Source organism: Bubalus kerabau, chromosome 4, assembly GCF_029407905.1.
Source record: "Bubalus kerabau isolate K-KA32 ecotype Philippines breed swamp buffalo chromosome 4, PCC_UOA_SB_1v2, whole genome shotgun sequence".
Classification (NCBI taxonomy): Eukaryota; Metazoa; Chordata; class Mammalia; order Artiodactyla; family Bovidae; genus Bubalus; species Bubalus kerabau.
This window is the reverse complement of record NC_073627.1, coordinates 19,468,382-19,489,537: the sequence shown is the minus strand read 5'-3', so window position 1 is coordinate 19,489,537 and position 21,156 is coordinate 19,468,382. Positions and strand designations below refer to the sequence as shown.

Sequence of the window (21,156 nt, the reverse complement as noted above, 5' to 3'; positions counted from 1 at the left end):
TCACACAGGTAGGAGACAGAGCCTAATGAGCCAGAGGAATCCCAGGTCTGCTCCCTCCCCGTAGGCCCTGGGACACAGCGGGCAGTCTTCTGAACCTTGGCTCTGACCCAAACCAGATCATTCCTCTGGGCGGGGAATCAGAATCGTCAGTTACCTCTGGGTGTCACAATGCAGTGGTGTCAGCATGCCACACGTCTTCACGAGGAGCCATCTTCTCCATGACTGGGGTAATGGTGCTGGGAGAGGTCCACGCCCTTCCCTCCTTTCCCCTTTCCGGGTCTCAAACCGCAGAAGCAGCACCACCCTCTGCCGTTCTCATCCAGCCCTGGACCCACTCTGCGGCCTCCTTAACCAGCCTCGGCCCCTCCTGGGTCTGCAGTGAGTTAATGAGCTGGTCTCTAAAGTATGAGCAGCTCGGGGAAAGGGGGCACTGAATATGGCCACCACAGCAGTCTCATTTGTCACACTCATTTCTGGCTTTAATAGGCTGCTGGCCGCAGGATCAACACATCAGCAGGTCTGCTGGCTCTGGCAAGAGGAAGCTGATGTCCACACTGGTCTAATTGGGTTGGGGAAGGAAGATGGAGTACGTGGATGTGAGGCTGCCCCAGCACCTCCACTCCTCTCACACAGGTACGTTAGGACCTGGCTGAATCCTCCTGGATGAAGTCAAGAGGGCGACTGTACCTTCTAGGGCTGGCGGAGTGAGGGGCCCAGGTCTTAGTGTGGGAGGAGGCCATGCTTAAGCCCAAATGGTATGAGTGGAGTCTGGGAATCTCAGTTGGTCAGTGATGCTGGGGGTACAGTGGCAGCATGGGGCATTTCAGATCAACACACTTTATTCAGCACCAGTGGCAACTCAGGCTCTGCACCAGGAACAGAGATGAATAAGACACAGTTCCTGCCCGCAAAGGGCTTACAGTCTAGGAGAGACCAACCAGCTTTTGGTTGATTATTATACTGTGGATTCAGGTAAAACATGGTAGTGGTGGCAGGGTGGTGACCCAGAGCACCTAACCCCTCCTGGAGCTTCAGGTGGTGCCTGAGCTAGAAGGTAACCAGTTGGGGGGTGGGGGGAGGGTTATTTTAGATTGGGGAGCAGCAAGGCAAAGGTACAGAGGCAAGAAACATACAGGTGCATGTGGACCACCAAGAGCTCAGGGAGGTAGAGTGGTAGGGGGCAGGGAGTGGGCTGCAGGGAGTGCTGGGGAAATACCACGGGGGGCGGTGGGTCATCTCAGAAGAGGCCTGGCCTCTGCCCAGATATAGCATTGCTCATAAGTGAATCCTTACTGTATCCTGGCTGAGGGCTTCAGTCTACGAGGGAATCCTGCTTGAAGGGGGCAGGCTTTGGTCCAAACTGATTCCCCGATGTCCACTAAGAGGACATTTTGGCCATGATGGGGCATGTGCTTGGAGACGGTTCAGGCCCAGGGACCCTCCCAGCTTTAAACACTGGTGACAGCCCCTGAGAGTGCTCCTCACCCCCACCCACAAGAAATTAACAATAGTCTCTCACTGTTACTGGTCGCACCCTCTCATGGACACTATTCTGTGGGGGGTTCCAGAGGGAGGGGCTCTGGGGAAGGTGGAAAGGAGCATCTGCTGACGGAGGGCTGTTTCCCTGCCTCGGAGAGGATGCAGTACGTGCCCAGAGGAAAGGAAGGCCCAGGGCAGGGCTCCAGCCCAGATCCAGAGTGCGTGTGTTGAGGGGGTGGGAGGAAACCCGATGCATTTGTTACCTGGTTCCAGCCTCTGAGGAGATGGAGACCCAGCAGTTCCTGCCTTGGAGGGTCCAGCTAGGGGGAAGGCAGGAGGTAGTGGGTGAGCAGGTAGAGAAGACCGACAATGCTGGCCAGCCCCGTGAGGACCCCGAGCCGCAGTGGCAGGTACTCCAGGGAGTGCTCCAGCTCCGCGTGCAGGAGGACCACCTGGCGTTTGGTGACGCTCCACTCGCCCGAGTTGTCTAGAACGTGGCGGGCCATGCGGGCTTTGTCCTTCAGGGGCAGCTGGGCCTTGATCCGGGCCTCCGCGTCCTCATGGCTCAGGTTGTTCCGCCGCATCAGCCGGGCCAGCTGCGTGTCTCGGTCACTACGGACCAGGCAGAAGGGCTGCTCAGGCACTGCAGGCTCTGGACTTCCTCCTCCCTTGTTACAGGGGTGGGCAGCCCTGGAAGCTCGGGCTTCCCCCCACCTCACCCCACTCTTCATGAGCACCCTAGCACCGCTGTGGGCTACCTAAGCCCCTTAGTATAAATGGGGAGGGGAAAGAGGGGCAGCAGCTGTTTTCTGCCATCTAGGGTCTCTCTGCTTGGCTACCAGGCCCGAGATTCCTTGGTTTTAAGATGGGAGGATTTGGTCACCTGGAATCAGCGACATCCTGCATCCCTGGATGGATGACCTTTACTGAAAGGCCTGGGTCTGCAAGCTAAATGCTTCCTGCAGTTCCCCTGGGGACCAGGGCCTGCGGCATAAAAATCAGCTTCCTGGGCTTCCACAAAGAGCCCTCTCCTCTTCTCCCCACACCCACCCCGGCACATTCAGAGCACAAGGACAGTGCTGAGATGGTGGCCGCTGGGCTAGAGGGCACGGAAGAAGAGAGATGCTCCAATGTGCTTCCAACAGGAGCAAGGACTTGAGAACTGGATCTCCTTAGCCCTTGGGACAGGACTGAACACTGCACAGTAGGCCAAGCGGCACCCAGTCTCCCAGTTCCAGAGAAAATACAAAGAGTGCCTCTCTTGCCTGTTCTGATGTTACTGCCTGATCCTTCCTCAGCAAGCTCCCTGTCCTGCTTTGGCTACACAGGCACCGTCCAGCTGTCCTCTGGAGCAGGGTCATCTCTAGCAGCCCCCTAGCTCTCTGACTGCCTAAGCCCCTAGATGGGAACAAGGGGGTAAAAGGCTGCAGCAGCTGCTTTCTGCCATCTGGGGGTCTCTCTGCTTTGCCACTAGGCCAGAGTTTTTCCAGTTATAAGATGGGAAGATCTGATGACTACAGTTTAGTCCCTTTAGTCTACTTGTGGCCTAGACCTGAGGACCTCCTGGGATGTCAAGACAGAAAGGACAGATATAACCTCAACACTAGCCAATTCCAAAGTCACTGAGGACCGAACGTGGCAGAAAGTCATTTCTGGCTGACCAATCAAGGAAGACCTTGTATAAAGATGGCGTTTGTACTGGCCTTGAAAAGTTGGTAGGACTTCTGACTTCCTTTGTTAGGAGGATAGCATGCTGTCAAGGTCATGGGGCCAGTTCCCACCTGGCTGAGAACAAGGACTATATGCAATCCTTGTCAGGGACTCTGCAGATCTGTGGCTGGGAAAGTCTGGCTGAGAGAATGGAGACGGCTTGGGGCCACCAGTGAGCATTCATCCTTCAGAGGGTGAGGCTGAGACCAGTGGGCCTCCCGGGATGTGAAGGCAGAACTCGCGGACAACCCTTCCTGGAGCTCAGCAAGAGTCCCATGTGGTTAATTTAAGGACTGATGTTGTTTGGGGTAAGTGAATTTTTGCCCAAACATTTACCCGACAATTGGCAAGCTCCTCAAAAAAGTGAATACTCACATTTTGGTATAATCACACTTTGGTAAATCCCCCGTGTTAGCTCAAATGCCCAAGGGGTAGTTTGCCAGTTAAAGGAGTCCATGTGGGGATGGACTTATTTTTGTTGAGTGTAGATTCCTTTTATGAAAGACAAATAATCCTTCATTTATCTCCTGGGTACTCTCAAGAGTCATACAACCACATGTGATAACAGCGGGGGATGTATGGTACCTGGGACGCTGGGAAGGCTCTGGCCAGTGAGTGGGGCTGGAGGATCTCCTGGGAAGCTGGCAAATCCACAAAGCCCCATCCATCTGCCAGGAGCCACAGCTGTCTCTGCTCTTGGCAAAAGGAAAGCATGGGAGGAGGAAGGTGGGAAACGCAGGCCTGAGTCACCTGGTGACTGCAGATACAACCAGGTCCTAATTTGTTTACTCAGGACAAAGAACCTGCCTGCAAAGCAGGAGACCTGGGTTCAATCCCTGAGTCGGGAAGATCCCCTGGAAGAGGGAATGGAAACCCACTCCAGGATTCTTGCCTGTAAAATTCCATGGACAGAGGAGCCTGGCAGGGTACAGTCCATGGAGTCACAGTCAGACACGACTGAGCGACTAACACTTTGACTTAAACATGATACTCTGAGGTGTTGTTCTTTTTTTCTTTCTGATCCCTTGGTACAAAGTTTGGAATTATATTAAAACTCCAAGGCAAAGAGAACTGTTTTCATGGAGTCTGCTTGGCCTCAGTTGACAGTCTTTCCCAAACAAGGAACAAAGAACCCAGAGAGGCTACAGGTTTACACGAGTAGACACAGGCCAGCGGGGGAGAGAAGAGGAGGCCTGAGTCCCTGCTCCAGGCTCAGTAGATTCAGGCTGCCTTTAAATGACAGCCCAGGGCTAGGAGCTGGGAGGGCAAGTGATGCTGGGGGCGCTGAGCACGCCAGGCCCTGCCTCCGGTGTTCCAGGAGCCTCCCCTGCATTAGTCTCTTGAGAGACACCCTGTGCCCAAAATACCTGCAGAGCCCAGGGCCCACCTCTGTGTCTGCTGTATCTGTGGGTGGCATCCTGGAAGTTTCTGGAAGGCAGAGACACCCTGAAGCCTCATCTACACTCACACCCCACTGGGACTATGACTCATTTTCTCTGACAGTCTGATCCTCTTGTTTGCCAAACCTGGATGCTGGTCTGCTCCACATCCTGAGGGATTCTGAGAACAAAGCACCTTCTTTAGCTGAGTTCTGACAGCTCCCTCTCTGCAACTTTCAGTTCATACATATTGCCAGTGGGTGACCCTAGACAAATTCTGTAACTCCTACCTTGAGTTTCCTATACCCCAGAAATATCAACTCCTGTCCTGACTACCTTATGTTGAGAGGTAAATTGATGTGGGAGCTGTTTGGAAAGTTGAGAAGCGTTACAGGAGGGAAAAGGAAACCAATGAATAAGAACATGGTCCCCCAGGGCAGGGCCCAGCATCTGGGCTGAAATGCCTCCAAGAACCAGCAGGGGGAGCCCTTCCCAAGCACTAGAGAGACACCTGGGGGCCATCACTTCCCACATCCACTCCAGGCATATCTGGGCCTGGCTCTATAGAGGTCAGTTTCTATAGGCTCAGGGCACTGCTACCCAAACTCCCTGGGCCTCCTGGCCACCATGTAGGGAAAGGGTAAAATGCGATGGGCCATTTCACAGGTACACGCCTTACCCGGGGGGTGCTCCTTTCCAGCCTCAGTGGGGCCAGGCCATGCCACACACTCACCAGTATACCACCACCGTGTGCTTCATGTACTTGAGCAGTTTCTTGGTCTCAAAAAGCAGGGGGATGTCCAGAATCACATAGCGGTATCCTGGGGAGAGGCCAGGAAATGCACAAACTCAATTCTATAAGCACACACAGGACTACATGCTCAGTGTGGGAATGAGCCAAAACCACTGTCCCCCACCATCAGGAGCTCCCCGGCAGAGTGGGCAGACCTTCTAAGGAAAGGCATAACCTGAATGCTGCTGCTAAGTCGTTATAGTCGTGTCCGACTCTGTGCAACCCCATAGACAGCAGTCCACCAGGCTCCCCGGTCCCTGGGATTCTCCATGCAAGAATACTGGAGTGGGTTGCCATTTCCTCCTCCAATAACCTGAATGCTAGCTGGTTCCAATGCCACTCAGGACAAAATGTTGCAGAAAGTCATTTTGGGGTGGATGATCCAGGAAGACTTTATAGAAAGGATGGCATTTGTAGTGGCCTTGAAAAGCAGGTAGGACCTCTGAGATTTGAAAATGAGGTGGGCGGAGGTGAGGGTTCCAGGAATGGGAGCGGCTCTGGCTGAAGTGGAGGCCTGGAGCAGAGTGAGGCGAGGCTGACAAAGCGGTCACAAAGGGTTGGGTTCCCCTGATCTGAAACCCAAAGAGTTGCCATTTCTGAACAGGGGAGATGACACAGCCAAATTATAGGAGACTGGAGAGAGTTTCTGGGAGTAGCTGGGTCCTTTCTGCCCTATTTCACCCACATTTGCTCAAAAAAAGAGGAAAAGGGGCTTCCCTGGTGGCTCAGTGGTAAAGAACCCGCCTGCCAATGCAGGGGACATGGGCTTGATTCCTGGTACCGGAAGATCCCACATGCCAAGGGGCAACTAAGCCAGTATGCCACGACTACTGACCACAGGCTCTGGAGGTTACAAGCTACAACTACTGAGCCCCTGTGCTGCAACTGCTGAAGCCCGCGCACCCTAGAGGCTGTGCTCTGCAACAAGAGAAGCCACCACAGTGGGAAGCCTGAACACCGCAACTAGAGAGTAACCCCCACTTGCCACAACTAGAGAAAGCCTAGCGCAAGCAGCAACGAAGACCCAGCAAAGCCAAAAATAAATTAATTAAATTTAAAAAAGAGGTTCTCCACCCAGGAGCCAGGTCCAAGCCTGGCTCCCTACTAAAAAGTCCTACAACGCTATCTATAGATTCTCCCCAAAAAACTCATACATGGGCAGCGGGAGCCGCCCCAAAGGAAAGAGGCTGCTTCGTGGCATCAGAGGTAGAACTCCAGCCAGGGAGTACATGTACCGGTCTGGAGGTGGTGGGGTGGTTATGACTAATACCACAGAACCAACTCCCACAGGGTAAAAGACGCTGTCTAGCCTGCCTACCATTGCGTTGGCCAAAAGGTTCGTTCGGGTTTTCCTGCAACATCCGACGAAAAAGCCTGAATGAACTTTCTGGCCAACCCAATACAAGCCAAGGCCAGTCAAGGGGGCGGCACCCTCACCCACTGAGCAGACACGTCCCTGAGCTTCTCACCCAGAAACACTTGGGGCTCCTAGTTCTCGACACCAGTGACCACTGGGTAAGTGTCAACAAGCTGGCATGGGTCCAGGAGCAGTGAGAAAGGGCTGGGCGCTGACTCTGGCCCAGAGAACACTTCCAACCACACGTGGTACCATCCCAGGCGCGTCACAGGGGAGCTGCGCTCCAGGTGGTACAGGGGACACGGTGACCCAAGCCTCTGGGTTTCCTGTTCCTCAGGGCTCGATGCTCAGGAAGCCCAAGAGACGCCTTCAGGTGAAGCCAGGGTTGAGGGAACGGGCTCTGGGACGCGCCTTGGTGTGCAGCCCCCGCTGTCTCGCTTCGGCCCCATTACCAAGCCTCGCCTATGTCGGTGGTTGAAAGGATGACCCACCTCACAGGAAGATGGTTAAGGACCACGAGAGCAAAAGTCTGTAAACCACTCAGCTCCCCCTCACCCAGACCCTCGCTTGAGGCTCCACGGATGACAGTCGCTATTACTACCATTACCAGTGCTCCTGGAGGAAGGAGGCCGGCAGCGCGGGCTCCCCGCTCCTCCCCAGCCCAGAGCAGGGGCCGAGTCCAGATCCTCCCGGGCCTTTTATCTCCCTTTTCTGCTCCACCCCCGTCCCTTTCTCTCCCGTCACTGTCCTTTCTCCTCGGCCCCTCTCGGGAGCTTGCGGCCAGCTCTTTGGTTCGCTGGCAAAGGGCTATTCAGCTGTCACATCGCTCCTGCTTGATAAGCTCTGCAAACCATCCTGACTCTATTAAGACATCCGTCTGCCTACGCGGAGACCTCCCAACAGCTGGTGATCTTATCTGACGTTTGATTATACCAACTCTGACAGTTGTATTTGTTATACTCATCAGGGGAAACGGGGACTGAGGAAGCCACAGCTGTCATCCCCGTTTTTCACCTTATCGAGCTGAAAAGAGCTTCCTGGCTTTTATTTAAGTGGTGGTGGCTGGGGAGAGGGGAGACTGGGTAGAAGACACAGTGGGAGAACTTTGGAGCAGGTGACATTATCTGATGTGTAATTTCATGAGGGGAGAGCTGCTGCCGCCCTGAAGCCCTGCAGACAGACGTACTCACACCTGGCCTGGGAGAGATCTCGAAAGGGTAGGAATGAAAGGCAGAAGGCCCCACTCCCGGTTGAGGGACAGGGGCAGTGCAGGGGAGGACAGAAGGGGTCCTGGCACAGACACAAGAGGCAAGACAAAGGCAGCAAGAGTCCAGAGACTCTTCTTGAGGGAGATGGTGGGGAAAGAGGCCCGCAACAAAGAGATGGGGAGCAAAAGCTGGTCTGGCAGGGAGGACATCCAGACTAGTTCCTGCCCGGCCAGGGCTCAGGGGCAGGGAAGGGAGTATCAATGTCCAGGCTGTCTGTCAATTCATCCCTTTCCTTCTGCAGGGAGGTACTGGCCAGGGCAGTGGGGTCAGGGGGGAAGGTCCCCACTCTGTACATGAAAACCTGATGCATGAGAGAATTTGGCCATGATCACAGTGCAAAAGCCTGGAAAAAAAACACGAAGGCTCCTCATAGCCTCCAGGAAGCAAAGTCTCAGCCTTGTGACTGGTGACTGACGGCAGACAAGCAGGCAGGCCTTCAACTCAGAGCCTGGGTGGAGGCTCCAAGTCCCAGAGGCTGGCAGGCAGCTCTGCAGGGCCCTGGGCCAGCCTGTCGCCTGATCCCAAGCCACTGTTCTGGGCTCTCCCCCTTCTCCTGGGGGCTGACCCCATCCTGGACAGTAATGATCAGGCCACCCCTACCCCATGCCGCCCTGAAGAACAATGCTTGGAATGCAGTGTATGGCTTGGGAAAAAGGCTGCCACAGACCCTGCTTTACAAATATGCTCCCCTCCTTCAGACCTGCCTCATCACTTGGCTGGCCCCGCACATGCCCGGCTAGGTCTCTCCACTGAGGCCCAGCCCTGAAGGATTATCCTCCACTGGAATTCACCCCTGCCAGCCCTGGCCATGCTGGAGCCTCCCTACCTTCCACCCTGCAAACTTACTCCCCCAGGCAGCTCAACCAGCACCAACTCTGACCATGGTTTACATTTGCTTGGTGACCCACAGTCATGGTGTAGACTCTTAGTCCCTAAGAACTTTCGAGATGGTATTATTAGCCTCACTTTGCGGAGGAGGAAACAGGCAGAGGGGTGGGCTCACTCTGACAGTCATGCAGCTGGAAACCATGAGGGCTGGGACTTAAACTCTGGTCTTACGACTCCATTATTCGTCAAGTATTATTATTCCCTGAAGCTTCCCTGGTGGCTCAGCGGGAAAGAATCCACCTGCAGTGTAGGAGATGCTGGTTTGATCCCTTTGTCAGGAAGATCCCCTGGAGAAGGGAATGGCAACCTGCTCCAGCATTCTTGCCTACAGGATTCCATGGACAGAGGAGCCTCGTGGGCTACAGTCCAAGGGGTCACAAGAGTCACACAAGACTTAGTAACTAAACCACGACAACAACATCATTATTACTCCCACCCCTATGAGAAAAATCAGCTTCCTGGAGTTCAGGGCACAAAAGCCTCAAGCACCTCTTCTCGTTAAACTGTCCACTCCCTTAAGAGTTGAGGAACATCACTTCATCTTTCTGGGGCTGGTGCCTGGCTGCACAGGGGATGCCAATGAGCAGAGTGAATTCTACAGCCTGCATGAAAACTGGTTCCTCCCTCCATGGACAATCTCTGCACAGAAGGGTTCGTGCCTGGAGGAACCGGCTCTGCCCTGCCTGGTCCCAGGTCCAGGACTTACCCCGAAGGAAGTACTTGAAGGTCTCTTTCATCATTTCCTTGCAGATCTCGGGGTGGGTGATGCTGTTGAGCAGGTGCCGCCGGTCGGGCTGGTTAAAGATCAGGTCGCCCAGGACCTTGCGATCGATGTCGCCGTTCTCCAGCAGGACCTCGGTGCCAAAGGCCTCCACGATGCGCCGGTGGGCCGGGTATCCCGGCTGGACAACTGGGGCAGGAAGAGGAACCTGGGTCATTCTCTGGAGCCTCCAGGCCAACAAGGACACTCCCAGGGGCTACAGGCAAAATGATGGGGCAACCCAGGGGTGCTTCTTTCAGCTGGAGCAAAAACAAAATGAGGGAGACTTCCTTGATGGTCCAGTGGTTGAGATCCACCTGCCAATGCAGGGGACGTGGGTTCAATCCTTGGTTCGGGAAGATCCCATGTGCTGAGGGAGCCACTAAGCCCACATGCCGTAACTACTGAGCCCATGTGTCTAGAGTCTGTGCTCCACAACAAGAGAAGCGCCACAATGAGAAGCCTGTGCACTGCAACCAGAGAGCAGCCTTCTTTCGCTGCAACTAGAGAAAAGCCTGTGCAGCAATGAAGACCAAGTGTAGCCAGAAATAAATAAGTAATGTTTTAAAAATCAGAGGAGGGAAAGCAGTTAGGGAGGGGACCAGAGTACACAGAATCCCTCGTGTTGGTCATGGGGTGAGGGGAGGGGGAAGGAAGAGTGAGCAGAAGAGAGGGGGCCACAGGGGCTGGGAGCAGGAAGCCAGGCTGATGGGAAAGGCCTGTGAAAAGGTGAGGCCTGATGGAAGGAAGGAAGCAGAGAGGAGCTGCAGGGTACAGCTGTGCCCACAACTCACCGTGCCGGGCAATGATGTCCACATCGATCACCGCACAACCGAGCTGCTGGAACACCTGGATCACCGAGCTCTTGCCTGAAGCGATGCCCCCTGTCAGGCCCACCAGGAACATCTTCCCAGGAAGGAGGGAGGTCGGTGAGACCAAGAACCAGGAGTCTGGAGTCACAGGGGCCAAGCTCCCCAGTGGTGAGGGTCCTCCACAGGGACGCCGGAAGGACCTGCCTATGGGACAGAGCAGGCCTGGTCAGTGTGGGGCCAAGAGGCTGGGGGAAGGTGAGGCAAAGGCAGGCAAAGCAAGGCAGACACAGCCTGGCCAGGCAGTGCCACGGCTTGAGCTTCAGGGGCTCTGGATCCACCTGAGACAGAAAACTCTTTACCGGGAGGCCTCCGGTATTCTTTTAAAAACATTGACAAAGAAGGCAAACTAACACTATGTAAATTTAGCCATCAAAACGCTGAGCAGGAAGAGCAAGGTCAAGTGCTGTTAAGCAAAGAGAGCTTTCTGGAGGCGGTGATAGCCCACTGAGGGCAAACTTCCCACAGGAAAGGGACAGCTGTCCCTCTGGGGTGAACCCCAGTCTCCGCTTCCTCGTCTGGACAAGAGGCTCACAAGAGGAAACGGCCTGCCCGTGTGCCCTAGCGCTAGAACTGGGACAGCCTGGGCAGCTGGTCAGGACTGAGAGGAATAATCCCAACTCCTCATCGAAGAAGTGACCAAGGTGAGGAGCCCAGCCGCAGGCAGGCTGGGTGGCCACTTAGCCCAAAGTTTGGAGAAGGATGGAGCATGCCAAGAATAATGAGGAAAGGATGACAGTCTTGGCAGGGAGACAGCCTTAAACCTGGCATCGCGACTTGCGGCTCTCAGACGGAGAAGTTGTAATACAGCCCAGAGGCTAGAAGCATGTATCCCTTCAAATTCAGCTCCTCCATTTACATGCCATGCAATCCAGGGCAAGTCACTTGCCTCTGGGAACCTCAGTTTTCTCATCCATAAAATGGGGTAAAATGGGGATGACAGAACCTGCCTCCTAAGGCCGTTGTGCAGAAACTCTGCAGACTGACTGAGAAAATGAATCTGCAGCCCTTAGCGCACTACCATTCACATGGTAAATGACCAGGAACGGAGGTGAGGGTGCTGGTGCAGGGTGGACGCTGGGGGTTGTGCTCTTGTGGCAAGGCACGGAAAGGAAAAAAGACTTTCATGAAATTAGGTCTCCATTCCTGCAACTGCAGACTCTCACCGTAGATTTTAAGCTATGTTGCATTTTCAGTAAACATGGTTACCATGTCCTGGACTTTGTTCCCAAGCTGGGAGAAATTAGATCAAAGGCCAGGTCTCTCTCATCCTTCCTTCAGAAGTGTCAAAGGAAGCAATTCCAGGACATTGGAATCTGTCACAGGACTTTTTTTTTTTTTTTTTTTTGGTTAAACAGCAGACGTACTGTCCTGATTACACTTTGCTTGAGCTTATATTCCAGTAGTCATGTACGAATGTGAGAGTTGGACCATAAAGAAGGCTGAGTGCCAAAGAATTGATGCTTTCAAATTGTGGTGCTAGAGAAGGCTCTTGTGAGTCCCTTGGACAGCAAGGAGATCAAACCAGTCAATCCTAAAGGAAATCAACCCTAAAATACTCATTGGAAGGACTGATGCTGAAGTTGAAGCTCCAATACTTTGGCCACCCAACACGAACAGCTAACTCACTGGAACAGACCCTGATGCTGGGAAAGACTGAGGGCAAAAGGAGAAGAGGGCAGCAGAGGATGAGATGGTTGGATGGCATCACTGATTCAATAGACATGTACTTGGGCAAACTTGAGGATGGTGAGGGACAGGGAGACCTGGCGTGCTGCAGTCCAGGGGGTCACAAAGAGTCAGACACGACTGAGCTACTGAACAACAATACTGAAATGAGCCTGCCTCCCCTGAGGACACAACAGTGATGGGGAGGCAGCCACTTGGATGTGGGCAGGCTGGCTGGGTGGCTCGGGGTGACACCAACCTAGAAGTTGAAATCTGCCTGGGCTCATTCTCCTTCAGGGAAGCCTGGGATGGAGACAGGAAAATATCCACCAGTCCCCATCCAAACATAGTTCTGACTAAATTATTAAACCGTTTACAAAGACTGCTCCTCAATCTCTGAGCCTGGAGTTGCCCTCAGGTAGGTTTCCCCACAGCTTACAAAAGAGGAGTTAAGGGTTCAGCTGTGAAAGAATTTGTTTTTGGTCCACTCAGCTGATGCTTTGAAATGGAACACCCAACAGCGGCATTCTTCATCCCAATGGTCTCCTATTGTCCCTAAAGCCCTGGGTCTGCTCTTCTGCTGAAGACCCACCTGGAGGCGCTGAGTGGGGCCGGAGAACTGGCCTCAGCTGAAGGAAAGGATGGGGCCTGCTTCTCCGCAGGGGCCTGACACCTCATCAGTGAGAGCAAGCCACTGCCACCTGGTCAACCGAGTTTTCTGGGTTGGGTAAGGGAGCCTGGAAGACCATGTGGCTGAGCAGACCTCACCTCCTGCCTGCACACAGGACAGGACCCTTCTGGAGACCTACTGCACTAGGTCTCGGGGGAGAGGGGTGGAGGCACCCAGGGAGTTCTGCTGTGTCCCAGGGCTTGGGACGGGCTATTTGTTTATGATGGTATAGACTGAGAACCAGAGAAGAGGGGACTTGCCCAGGATCACAACTAAAAGCAGAGCCTGGATGGAAACCAGGGCTCCTAACTCTGTGTCCAGACCTCTGCCTTCATGTACTCAGAGAACGGGAAATTAACTTACATTTAGATTAAGACGAAATAAGGAGGGTGCGTCTGTCTGCAGGGGCCAAAGAAAAATGATTTCTTGATGATCACACTGGTTTCCCTCTGCAGAACAGGGGGCCGAGTCTCAGGCATGACCACCAGGGCGCAGGCTCAGTGTCTGCCCCTGGCTCCTGGGGTAACCTAGTGAGGATCCCCCCTTCTCGGGGCCCTGGCTGACAATCTGTAGAAACAGACTCACAGTGGCTTGGCCTCCGCTGGGAGGGGCGAGGGGATGGAGGTGTGCATGCCCTGGGAGGCTGTGAGCCCCTGGCTTAAAGACAAATACCAGCTGTTCCAGTCCCATAAGCCCCTCCATAGCTCGCTCCCTCACAAACCGCTGACTGAGCCCCTCTGGGCTTTGCAGCAACCAAAGCGAAACCCAGGTCTTGCCGCTCAGGAAAGCTTGGCGAGACAGACAGTAACAAATGAAACCAGCCAAGAAGAGAACACTGACAGGTGACAGAAAGCTGTCACATGGTACCCACCCTGGGGCTGAGGAGCGCCGTTCTGCCCCCAGGGGCCGCCCGGACCCTCAAGGCTCAGCAAGGAGGAAAGATTTAGGTTCCAAGCTGCCTGGAAGTCAGGCCCCTGGTCCCACCCAGACCTCCCCCGTAGCTCTGCCCCAGGCACCTACAGGAGCAGTGACCACCTCTCACATCCCCTTCCTGGTGTGGCTCAAAATACATCACTCTGTAGAATCCACTCCAGTTCCCCTCACAGCACTGACATCCTAAAGCTGGCTGTGATCTGAATCCCCTGTGAAACTTTAGAAAAAGTGTAGAAGAAACCCAGCGTCCACCCTAGGCCCCTGCCTCTGAATCTAGGGCGTGAACCTGCGTCCCAGCCAATCAGACACCAGAACCCCGGTGAAAATGGAAGGCCGTGGACTGGAGTTGAGAGGCCTGGTCCCAGCCTCTGCACTCTGCCAGAAAACTAGCTGTGATTTTGGGAAGCCTCCTCAGCAGCCTGGCCCAAGGTGGGAAGTGCTCTGAAGAGAGAAACAGCGGAGCCCCAAACGCCTGGCCCCGTCTGATCCTCTGTCTCCACACCTGTAAACATGGGGCTGGACTTCCAACAGGAACAGCAGCAGCCCCAGGGTAGGCTGTGAGTCACGCTGGTGTGTCCTTCCTCCCCTCCTGTGGTCCAGTGAACTTCCCAGGGTGACCAAAGAATGACAGGCCCACTGGTGGCCGGCCGTCTCCCTCCTCAGCACCCAAAGCTGTTCAGAGCGTTGGCTGAGCTGGAGAAGGAAGGACAACACCGGGGCCCACAGCGACAAAGAGAAGCCAGTGAGTGGGAGCTGGATTCCAGGACTGATTCCGGGCCTGGGATCCCGGAGGGGGTCGGGGGAGCCACATCCAGTCTTTTCTCCTCCCTCTGTCTCCACATCAATGGGAGGCAGCAGGGAGTAAAGAAAGGGAAAGGACTGGGGTTGGGGGAGGTCTTCAGCCCTGTGAGGTGACGACAGAATTCTGTTGTGCTCCACTGCTGCTGGGCCCCTTGGTTTTAACCTCTTGGACCCTCATGGTCTGGAGATGACAAAGAAAATACATTTGGGGAAGGTTGATCTCCCTTGGAATCCCCCCGGCAGGGTTTCTTAGGGAACAATGAGTGGACTGCTTCACGGGCCTCCAGACGGCCCCGTGCCATCTGGGGAATTCTCAGTCCACCATGCCCACCCTGCTAACCTAAGCCACCTCACCCTACACCCCTGCAGGAGCCCGTGACCTGGCAATCCCTCCCCCCAGTCCCTGCCTCACTTCTCTCAAGGCAGCCAGGCTCGTGGCTTAATGTGAACATCTGCTCCTGTCATTCCCATCTAAAATCTTCGCTGTATTTCTCCTCCTCCTTGACTTTGGAGGTCTCTGGGTCCTGTGATACCTCTCACTGTCCACCCCCACTCCCATCCCCTCCGTCACTCCTCGTCCGCACCTGTGCTCGTCACATGTGCCTGCTGCCCGTCCCTGAACATGCAGGCTCTTTCCTACCTCGGAGCCTCCACGTCTGTGGTTCCCCTGTCCGCCACCCTCACCTCCTGGCTGACTCCTCGAGTCATCCCTTCAGCCAATCAGGCACCAGGCACTGTTCAGAACAAGGGCGCCTGCCCCCTCGGAGCTCACACTCCACTGAAGGAGGTAGTTGGGGAGGTATAGAAACAGAAAGGTCACAATATGTGAAGCAGTGCTAAGTAGGGGAGGGAATCAGGAAGGACGGGGGTCCTTGCTTTAACTGAGGGATCAGAGTGGTCACTCTGAGTCAGGACCTGACAGCAGCAGGGAGCAGGTCACCTCTCTCAGTACAGCCTCGTGCCCCTCTTAATCCACACTGGGCCCCTCACACCTCTCACCACTTCATTTCCTCTTCTTCCCTGGTGCCCACCCGGCTTTGTACTTCCGTTTGCATGATGATGATTAGATAAAATAAGCTCCACAAGGCCACAAGCTGTGTCCAGCGCTTGGACCCTTTTGTCCCTAGCATCTAGCCCAGGGTCCAGGGTCTGTCACTCACCAGGTGAGTGATATTGGTCACCTTATTTAACCTTCCTTTGAGTTATTTAACCCTCATCTGTAAAATGGAGCTAAGGAGCCCTACTCTTGGCTGCCATGAAAAGTAAATGAATTAATATATGTAAAGCACTTAGAACAGTACTTAGCACCCATGGAGCTCTCAACCAAAACTCCCTTTTCATTCTGATAGTGTTTGATGATCATCATAGAATGAATGGCAGAACAACTCCATGAGCAGGGAAGGGGACCAGAAATACTTGGGGTCACATTCTCCCTTGATCGGCACAGGGGAGGCTCCCAGCGTGCTCCTCTATCCATGAGAACACACTGCTCACTGCTAGTAAATCCCTCCTGGAGAAAAAGAAAACAGAATACCCGGCGGCTTCAAGCAGAGTAAGGGACTGATATGTGAATGGACACTCTCTGCTCCCTCAGGAGAGCTCGGGGCTTGGTTGGGAGCGAGTTCTCTTGTTCTGCGTCTCCCAAGCAACAGCCCCACACCTGCTGGCTGGGGCCAGGAGTCTGCTCCTTCATTAACTTCCAGCCTCCTTCCTCCTCTGCAGCCTCTCAGGATTTCACCCTGGGCCGGCCTGACCAGCCACGAGCCTTTCCTTTGAATTACTTTCCAAAGCGGGTATATCCACTTTGCTCCAATGATCAATATAATCATTCATGAAAATGAGTCGTTCCCTACCTTGGGACCCAATTATTTTCTTGTGGAACCAGAGGCTGCAAAAATATATTGTTTTCCAGTTAACTAATAAGTGCTATTTTTATCTACGCTTTCCCACTCCTGATCTTTCATTATTGGTGAGAGGCTGCTGTTTAAACCTGAGTCCAAGTTCTCCTCGTCCGCTGGACCTATATTAAACCAGCACCTCCTCCTCCAGGTTGCCAGGAGCTGGAGGGAGTCCCCAGGGCAGGTGTGGCGCTCAGCCTGCCTCTCCTTCTGCCCTGCCAACACCAAGGGAAGGCAGGTCTCTCTTCTAGAGCCCCCTCCAGGCACACGCCACTGCTCCAGGGAGGTTTTATGGGTGGACAGGGAGGTTGTTGGAGAAGGCAATGGCACCCCACTCCAGTACTCTTGCCTGGAAAATCCCATGGATGGAGGAGCCTGGTAGGCTGCAGTCCATGGGGTCGCTAAGAGTCGGACACGACTGAAGCGACTTAGCAGCAGCAGCCCCAGCAGGGAGGTTGTTTGGACTGGACAACTATGCTAGTGCCACACAGAAAAATGATCACAGGGAAGGCCAAACCCAGGGGCTGTGAAGTCAAGGGCCTCGGCTGGGACGGCAGCCACGTGGCCTCGGGCGATATTCCCCAGCGCTGTGGGCTTCTGTGTCCTTACATATAAAATGGGATTAATAATGACTACTTGGGACTTTCCTGTGGTCCAGCGGTTAAGACTCCAAGCTCCCAATGCAGGGGACCTGGGTTCAATCCCTGAGGGGAAGCTAGGATTCTGAATGCTGCATGGCGCAGTCAATAATAACTACGCACAGGGGTTTCATCAGGGCTGAACGAGGTACATATGCCACCATCGCCTCATCTTTCCTAACTCCACGTGTGACACGTCTGTGGTGGCGGTCTACTCCTTTCCCTGAAGGGCACCTCCGTCCTTTCAGCTGCTCAACCCCAAACCCTGAGCATCCTTCCGGTTCCTCTCTCACAATCTTCATCCAACCCACCTGCCCCCTGCCAGCTCTACCTCCCAGACACGCCTCGTTCCCCCCAGCCCCGCGTCTGTCTCCCAGGTCACTGCAGTGAGTGGTCTGCTGTCGCCTTTGCGCCCTGACAGTCTGCTGGTCACACAGCAGCTAGTGTGATCTTAAGTCAGATCACATCACCTCTCCGTCTCAGAGTTCCTGTGTGTCTCCGGACAGACTCAGCTCCAGCCTCTCTGGGCACCTCCTCCCACTCCCCCTGTCAAATGAGACCCTCCAGTCATCTTGGCCCCTTGCTACCCCTTGACTGTGTTGGGCACCTCCCACCTCGGGCCTGTGGACATGCTGGCTGTTCCTTCCACATGCAGGACCCTTTTCCCAAAGGTCACAAGACCCCTTTCCCCTTCTCTGTCCCACTGCTACCCAATCAGACTGTCCTGAATATATAAAGTAGCATCCCTCTGTTTCCCTCATGTTCCACTTCTCTTCACTGCGCTTATTATCACCCCTCAAATATGTCTATGTGATTATCTGATGTAATGTCCCTCTCTCCCTAGAATCCGAGCACTATTGTATTTAAGGTGCTTAAAACAGGGCCCAATAAGAAGAAGGGCCTCAAAAAGCATCTACTGAATACACAAAGTGTTAGTCGTTCAGTTTGCAACCGTATAGACTGTAGCCCTCCAGGCTCCTCTGGCCACGGAATTCTCCAGGCAAGAATACTGAAGTGGGTAGCCATTCCCTTCTCCAGAGGATTTTCTCGACCCAGGGATCGAACTCGGGTCTCCCGCGTTTTGGGTATTTTTTACCATCCGAGCCACCAGGGAAGCCCCTGAATACATGAAGCACACAACTAAAAGCCCAGCTCATGGGTAAGCAGGGTTAGGGTTAGTTGCTCATTCTGAGGCAGGAGGCAGATGCCCCCACCCCCACCCCCCAGGGCAAAAAAATTGGAGATTCATTCTCTCCTGACCAAAAAACTCCAAGACGTTAATAGCAGGACAATTAAGGGAGGAGGCTGGACCCTGCAGAGGCCACATATTTCTCATTCCTGAAGTCAGGAGACCTCCCTGGAACACACGTGGGTCGAAAGGTTCCTAGGAGGCCAAAGGGGAATCATGTCAAGGGATGATCTACCCAGATGCTTTTCCGGTAGGATCCATCTTGGCTAAAAGATGCGCGTGCCCACATGGAAGGATCTTAAGACATAACGAATATGGACCGTGAACCAGGCAAATCATAATGACTGGCCAAGGGAAATGGGGGAGAAATACCCCATAAAAGTAATTCAAACTACCACGAAGGCGCGACTCAACAACTCAGGGACTCTCCCTTTGAGTCTGCCCCGTGTGTCTAGCCACACGTACTGTACTCTTTCCTCCTAATAAATACTTTACTTGCTTCACTACTTTCCATCTTTGTGGAAATTCTTCTCTGCAGAGCTGAAGGGTCAGGGCCCTTGTCACTGACCACTCACTGGTCTAGTGGCTAGGATCCAGTGCTTTCACTGCAGCGACCCAGCCTCAACCTCTGCCTGGGAACCCAAGCCCCACTCCAAAGCCACTGCAGGCTGAGGTCACATGAGATCAATTCTAGCAAATATACAAGGATACATACATGAATTAAAAGAAAACGTTCTACTCAGCTTATTAAGAGAAGCATTTCAAATAAGAGTTAGGTTTAACAATGATCAAAACTAGTTGTTTTGGTCAGTTTTGTATTTTACAATTTTGGAACTCAGTCTAAAAGAAAATGTTTAACAGTATGACAACACAATTTTCAAAAATGTTTTAGTTTTTATAAGTATTTTTGTAGCAGAGCAGAACAACAAACCAAAGACTTTCAAGTATAAAACTGATTTGACTAGAAAAAGAAATTCTGTGGAGGAAATTAAGTGGAAATAGGAGTTTAAGGAGGAAAAAGGAACATGTAAAATTTCAACTGTTCAATAAAAGCTGGTTCATGTAATCTTTTCCAAGGATGAGGGAAAATCAAATCACTATGGTATTTAGATTCCTTTGCAGACTTAAGTGCCCTGACAGTTTCATTTTTAAGATGTCAATATTTACAATTAACCAGAAATCACAGTCTTTGCAACTATTTGAAACTTTCAGAGAAAAATTTAAGCAACCTAAAAATGTGAAGAGTGGGTAGTTTCCGAAAGGAAGCTGAGCTCAATGGCTACTGCTGGCCTTGGCCTGCCTTCAGTCGTAAAGGCACAGGAACCAAGTGAGGTTCTGAACCCTTTAAACAGGCTTCCCATGAGGACAGATTCAGACCTTGCTCAAGAGTCAGAAGAGGATTTGGGGGGAATTTAGGGCCCCCGTAAGGGAAAACTACCCCAACAGGCCTGTCCACTTCCTATCATAGCCCGATCTCTATTATGTCACCTGTCCCCAGGCTTGTCTGCATCCTGCCAAATCCATTTGATTTATTTAGACAAATCTGCACTGCCGGCCCCAGAGAAAACACATTTCAAAGCCTTCCATTTCCTCAACTTTAAAACTAGGACTTAATGTCAAGGTTCATTCGGGTGAAAATGTTCCCATAACCAAGAGACAGAAAAATTTTTGCAAACTTCGTAAACAAACTCAGCGCCAGAGGCGCCAAAGCCTCCATTTGGGAAGCGGGGAGAGGGGAGAGAAGCAGGCTGCCCTTTTCATCAACGCAAGAGTTGGGAACTCCACGCCACCAGTTTCAAGTGAGCAAACAAGAGTCGGAGCGGTACCCACAGTCAAACAACTGGAAATGGCAGAGGCTGGATTCAAAAATCAAACTTAGATCTGACCACAAAGGTCTGAAGTGCAAGGGATGATTATTTAGTCGCTAGGTCGGGTTGACTCTTGCAGCTCCATTGACTGTAGCTGTCAAGCTCCTCTGTCCATGGAATTCCCCAAGCAAGAACCCTGGAGTGGGCTGCCATTTCCTTCTCCAGGGGATCTTCCCATCCCAGGGATCGAACCCGGGTCTCCTGCACTCTGCAGGCAGATTCTTTACCGAGTGAGCTACGAGGGAAGCGGCTTTAGCCTGAAACTTGGTTTAAATTCACTATTTCCACTGCTTTCTAGTTGTAAACCTTTCTCAGTTTCCACAGCTCTAAAACATCACCTTACTTAGTAGGGTTGTTGTCAAGGCAATGAGCCACGGAGGTAAAAGCGTTTGACCAAGAGCTGCTACATAGTATGTGCTCAATAAACTGTAACCGAGGCTCAAAAGAAAGGCGCGTATTCTGCGGCAGCCCAGCACCGCTACTGCGCCGAGAATACGGCGCCTGGACACAATGCCTCCAGGCTGGACGAAGCCCTACAAGCGCGGTAGCCTGAATGCCAGAGTACACAAAGCGACCCCAGGGGCCGCAAACCGGCCAGACCCCTAACCCGGGTCCGGCCGCTCCCACTTGCCCATGCGGCGCGCTACGTACCCTGGGACTCTGACCCGGTTTGGCCGCCGCTGCTCGCCCAATCTCAGAGGCGCTTACTGGGTGGCTCTCTGAAGACAGGCGGGGCCTCGGGAGCGCACGCACGTGGACCGGACGTCCGGCCAGCTGAAGGGGGCGGGGCCGGCGGCTGGGGGCGGGACCCGGAAGGCGCGCCTCCCTAGCGTGCGGGACAGGTGGGGAATCGCAGGATTATTCTGCCTCGGGCGCTAAAACATTTCCAAGCTGGAAGAAACCCGGGGCGGGCGGGGCCTAGCTTCAAGTTCAGGACTGGCCACCACTAGCTGTGCAGCCTCTGGCAATGGTTAACAATAGCCATGGT

At 53.5% G+C, this 21,156-nt stretch overlaps 1 protein-coding gene across 2 annotated transcripts; it reads right to left on the bottom strand.

Moving 5' to 3' along the window:
• Window positions 1-821: 821 nt before the first annotated feature.
• Window positions 822-20,948, bottom strand: DCAKD (dephospho-CoA kinase domain containing). Of its 2 annotated transcripts, XM_055575667.1 has the most exons (7): window positions 20,820-20,948; window positions 10,429-10,650; window positions 9,581-9,784; window positions 5,302-5,389; window positions 1,932-2,091; window positions 1,743-1,799; window positions 822-1,047 (listed from the first exon to the last, which is right to left on the bottom strand). In XM_055575667.1, exons 2-7 carry the CDS (start codon window positions 10,538-10,540, stop codon window positions 829-831), a joined length of 840 nt encoding a protein of 279 aa, XP_055431642.1. In that variant the 5' UTR covers window positions 10,541-10,650; window positions 20,820-20,948; the 3' UTR covers window positions 822-828. The 2 variants fall into 2 exon arrangements, with proteins under 2 accessions (XP_055431642.1, XP_055431643.1); XM_055575668.1 differs by lacking the exon at window positions 822-1,047 and having other exon boundaries at window positions 1,658-2,091.
• Between the last annotated feature and the right edge of the window lie 208 nt (window positions 20,949-21,156).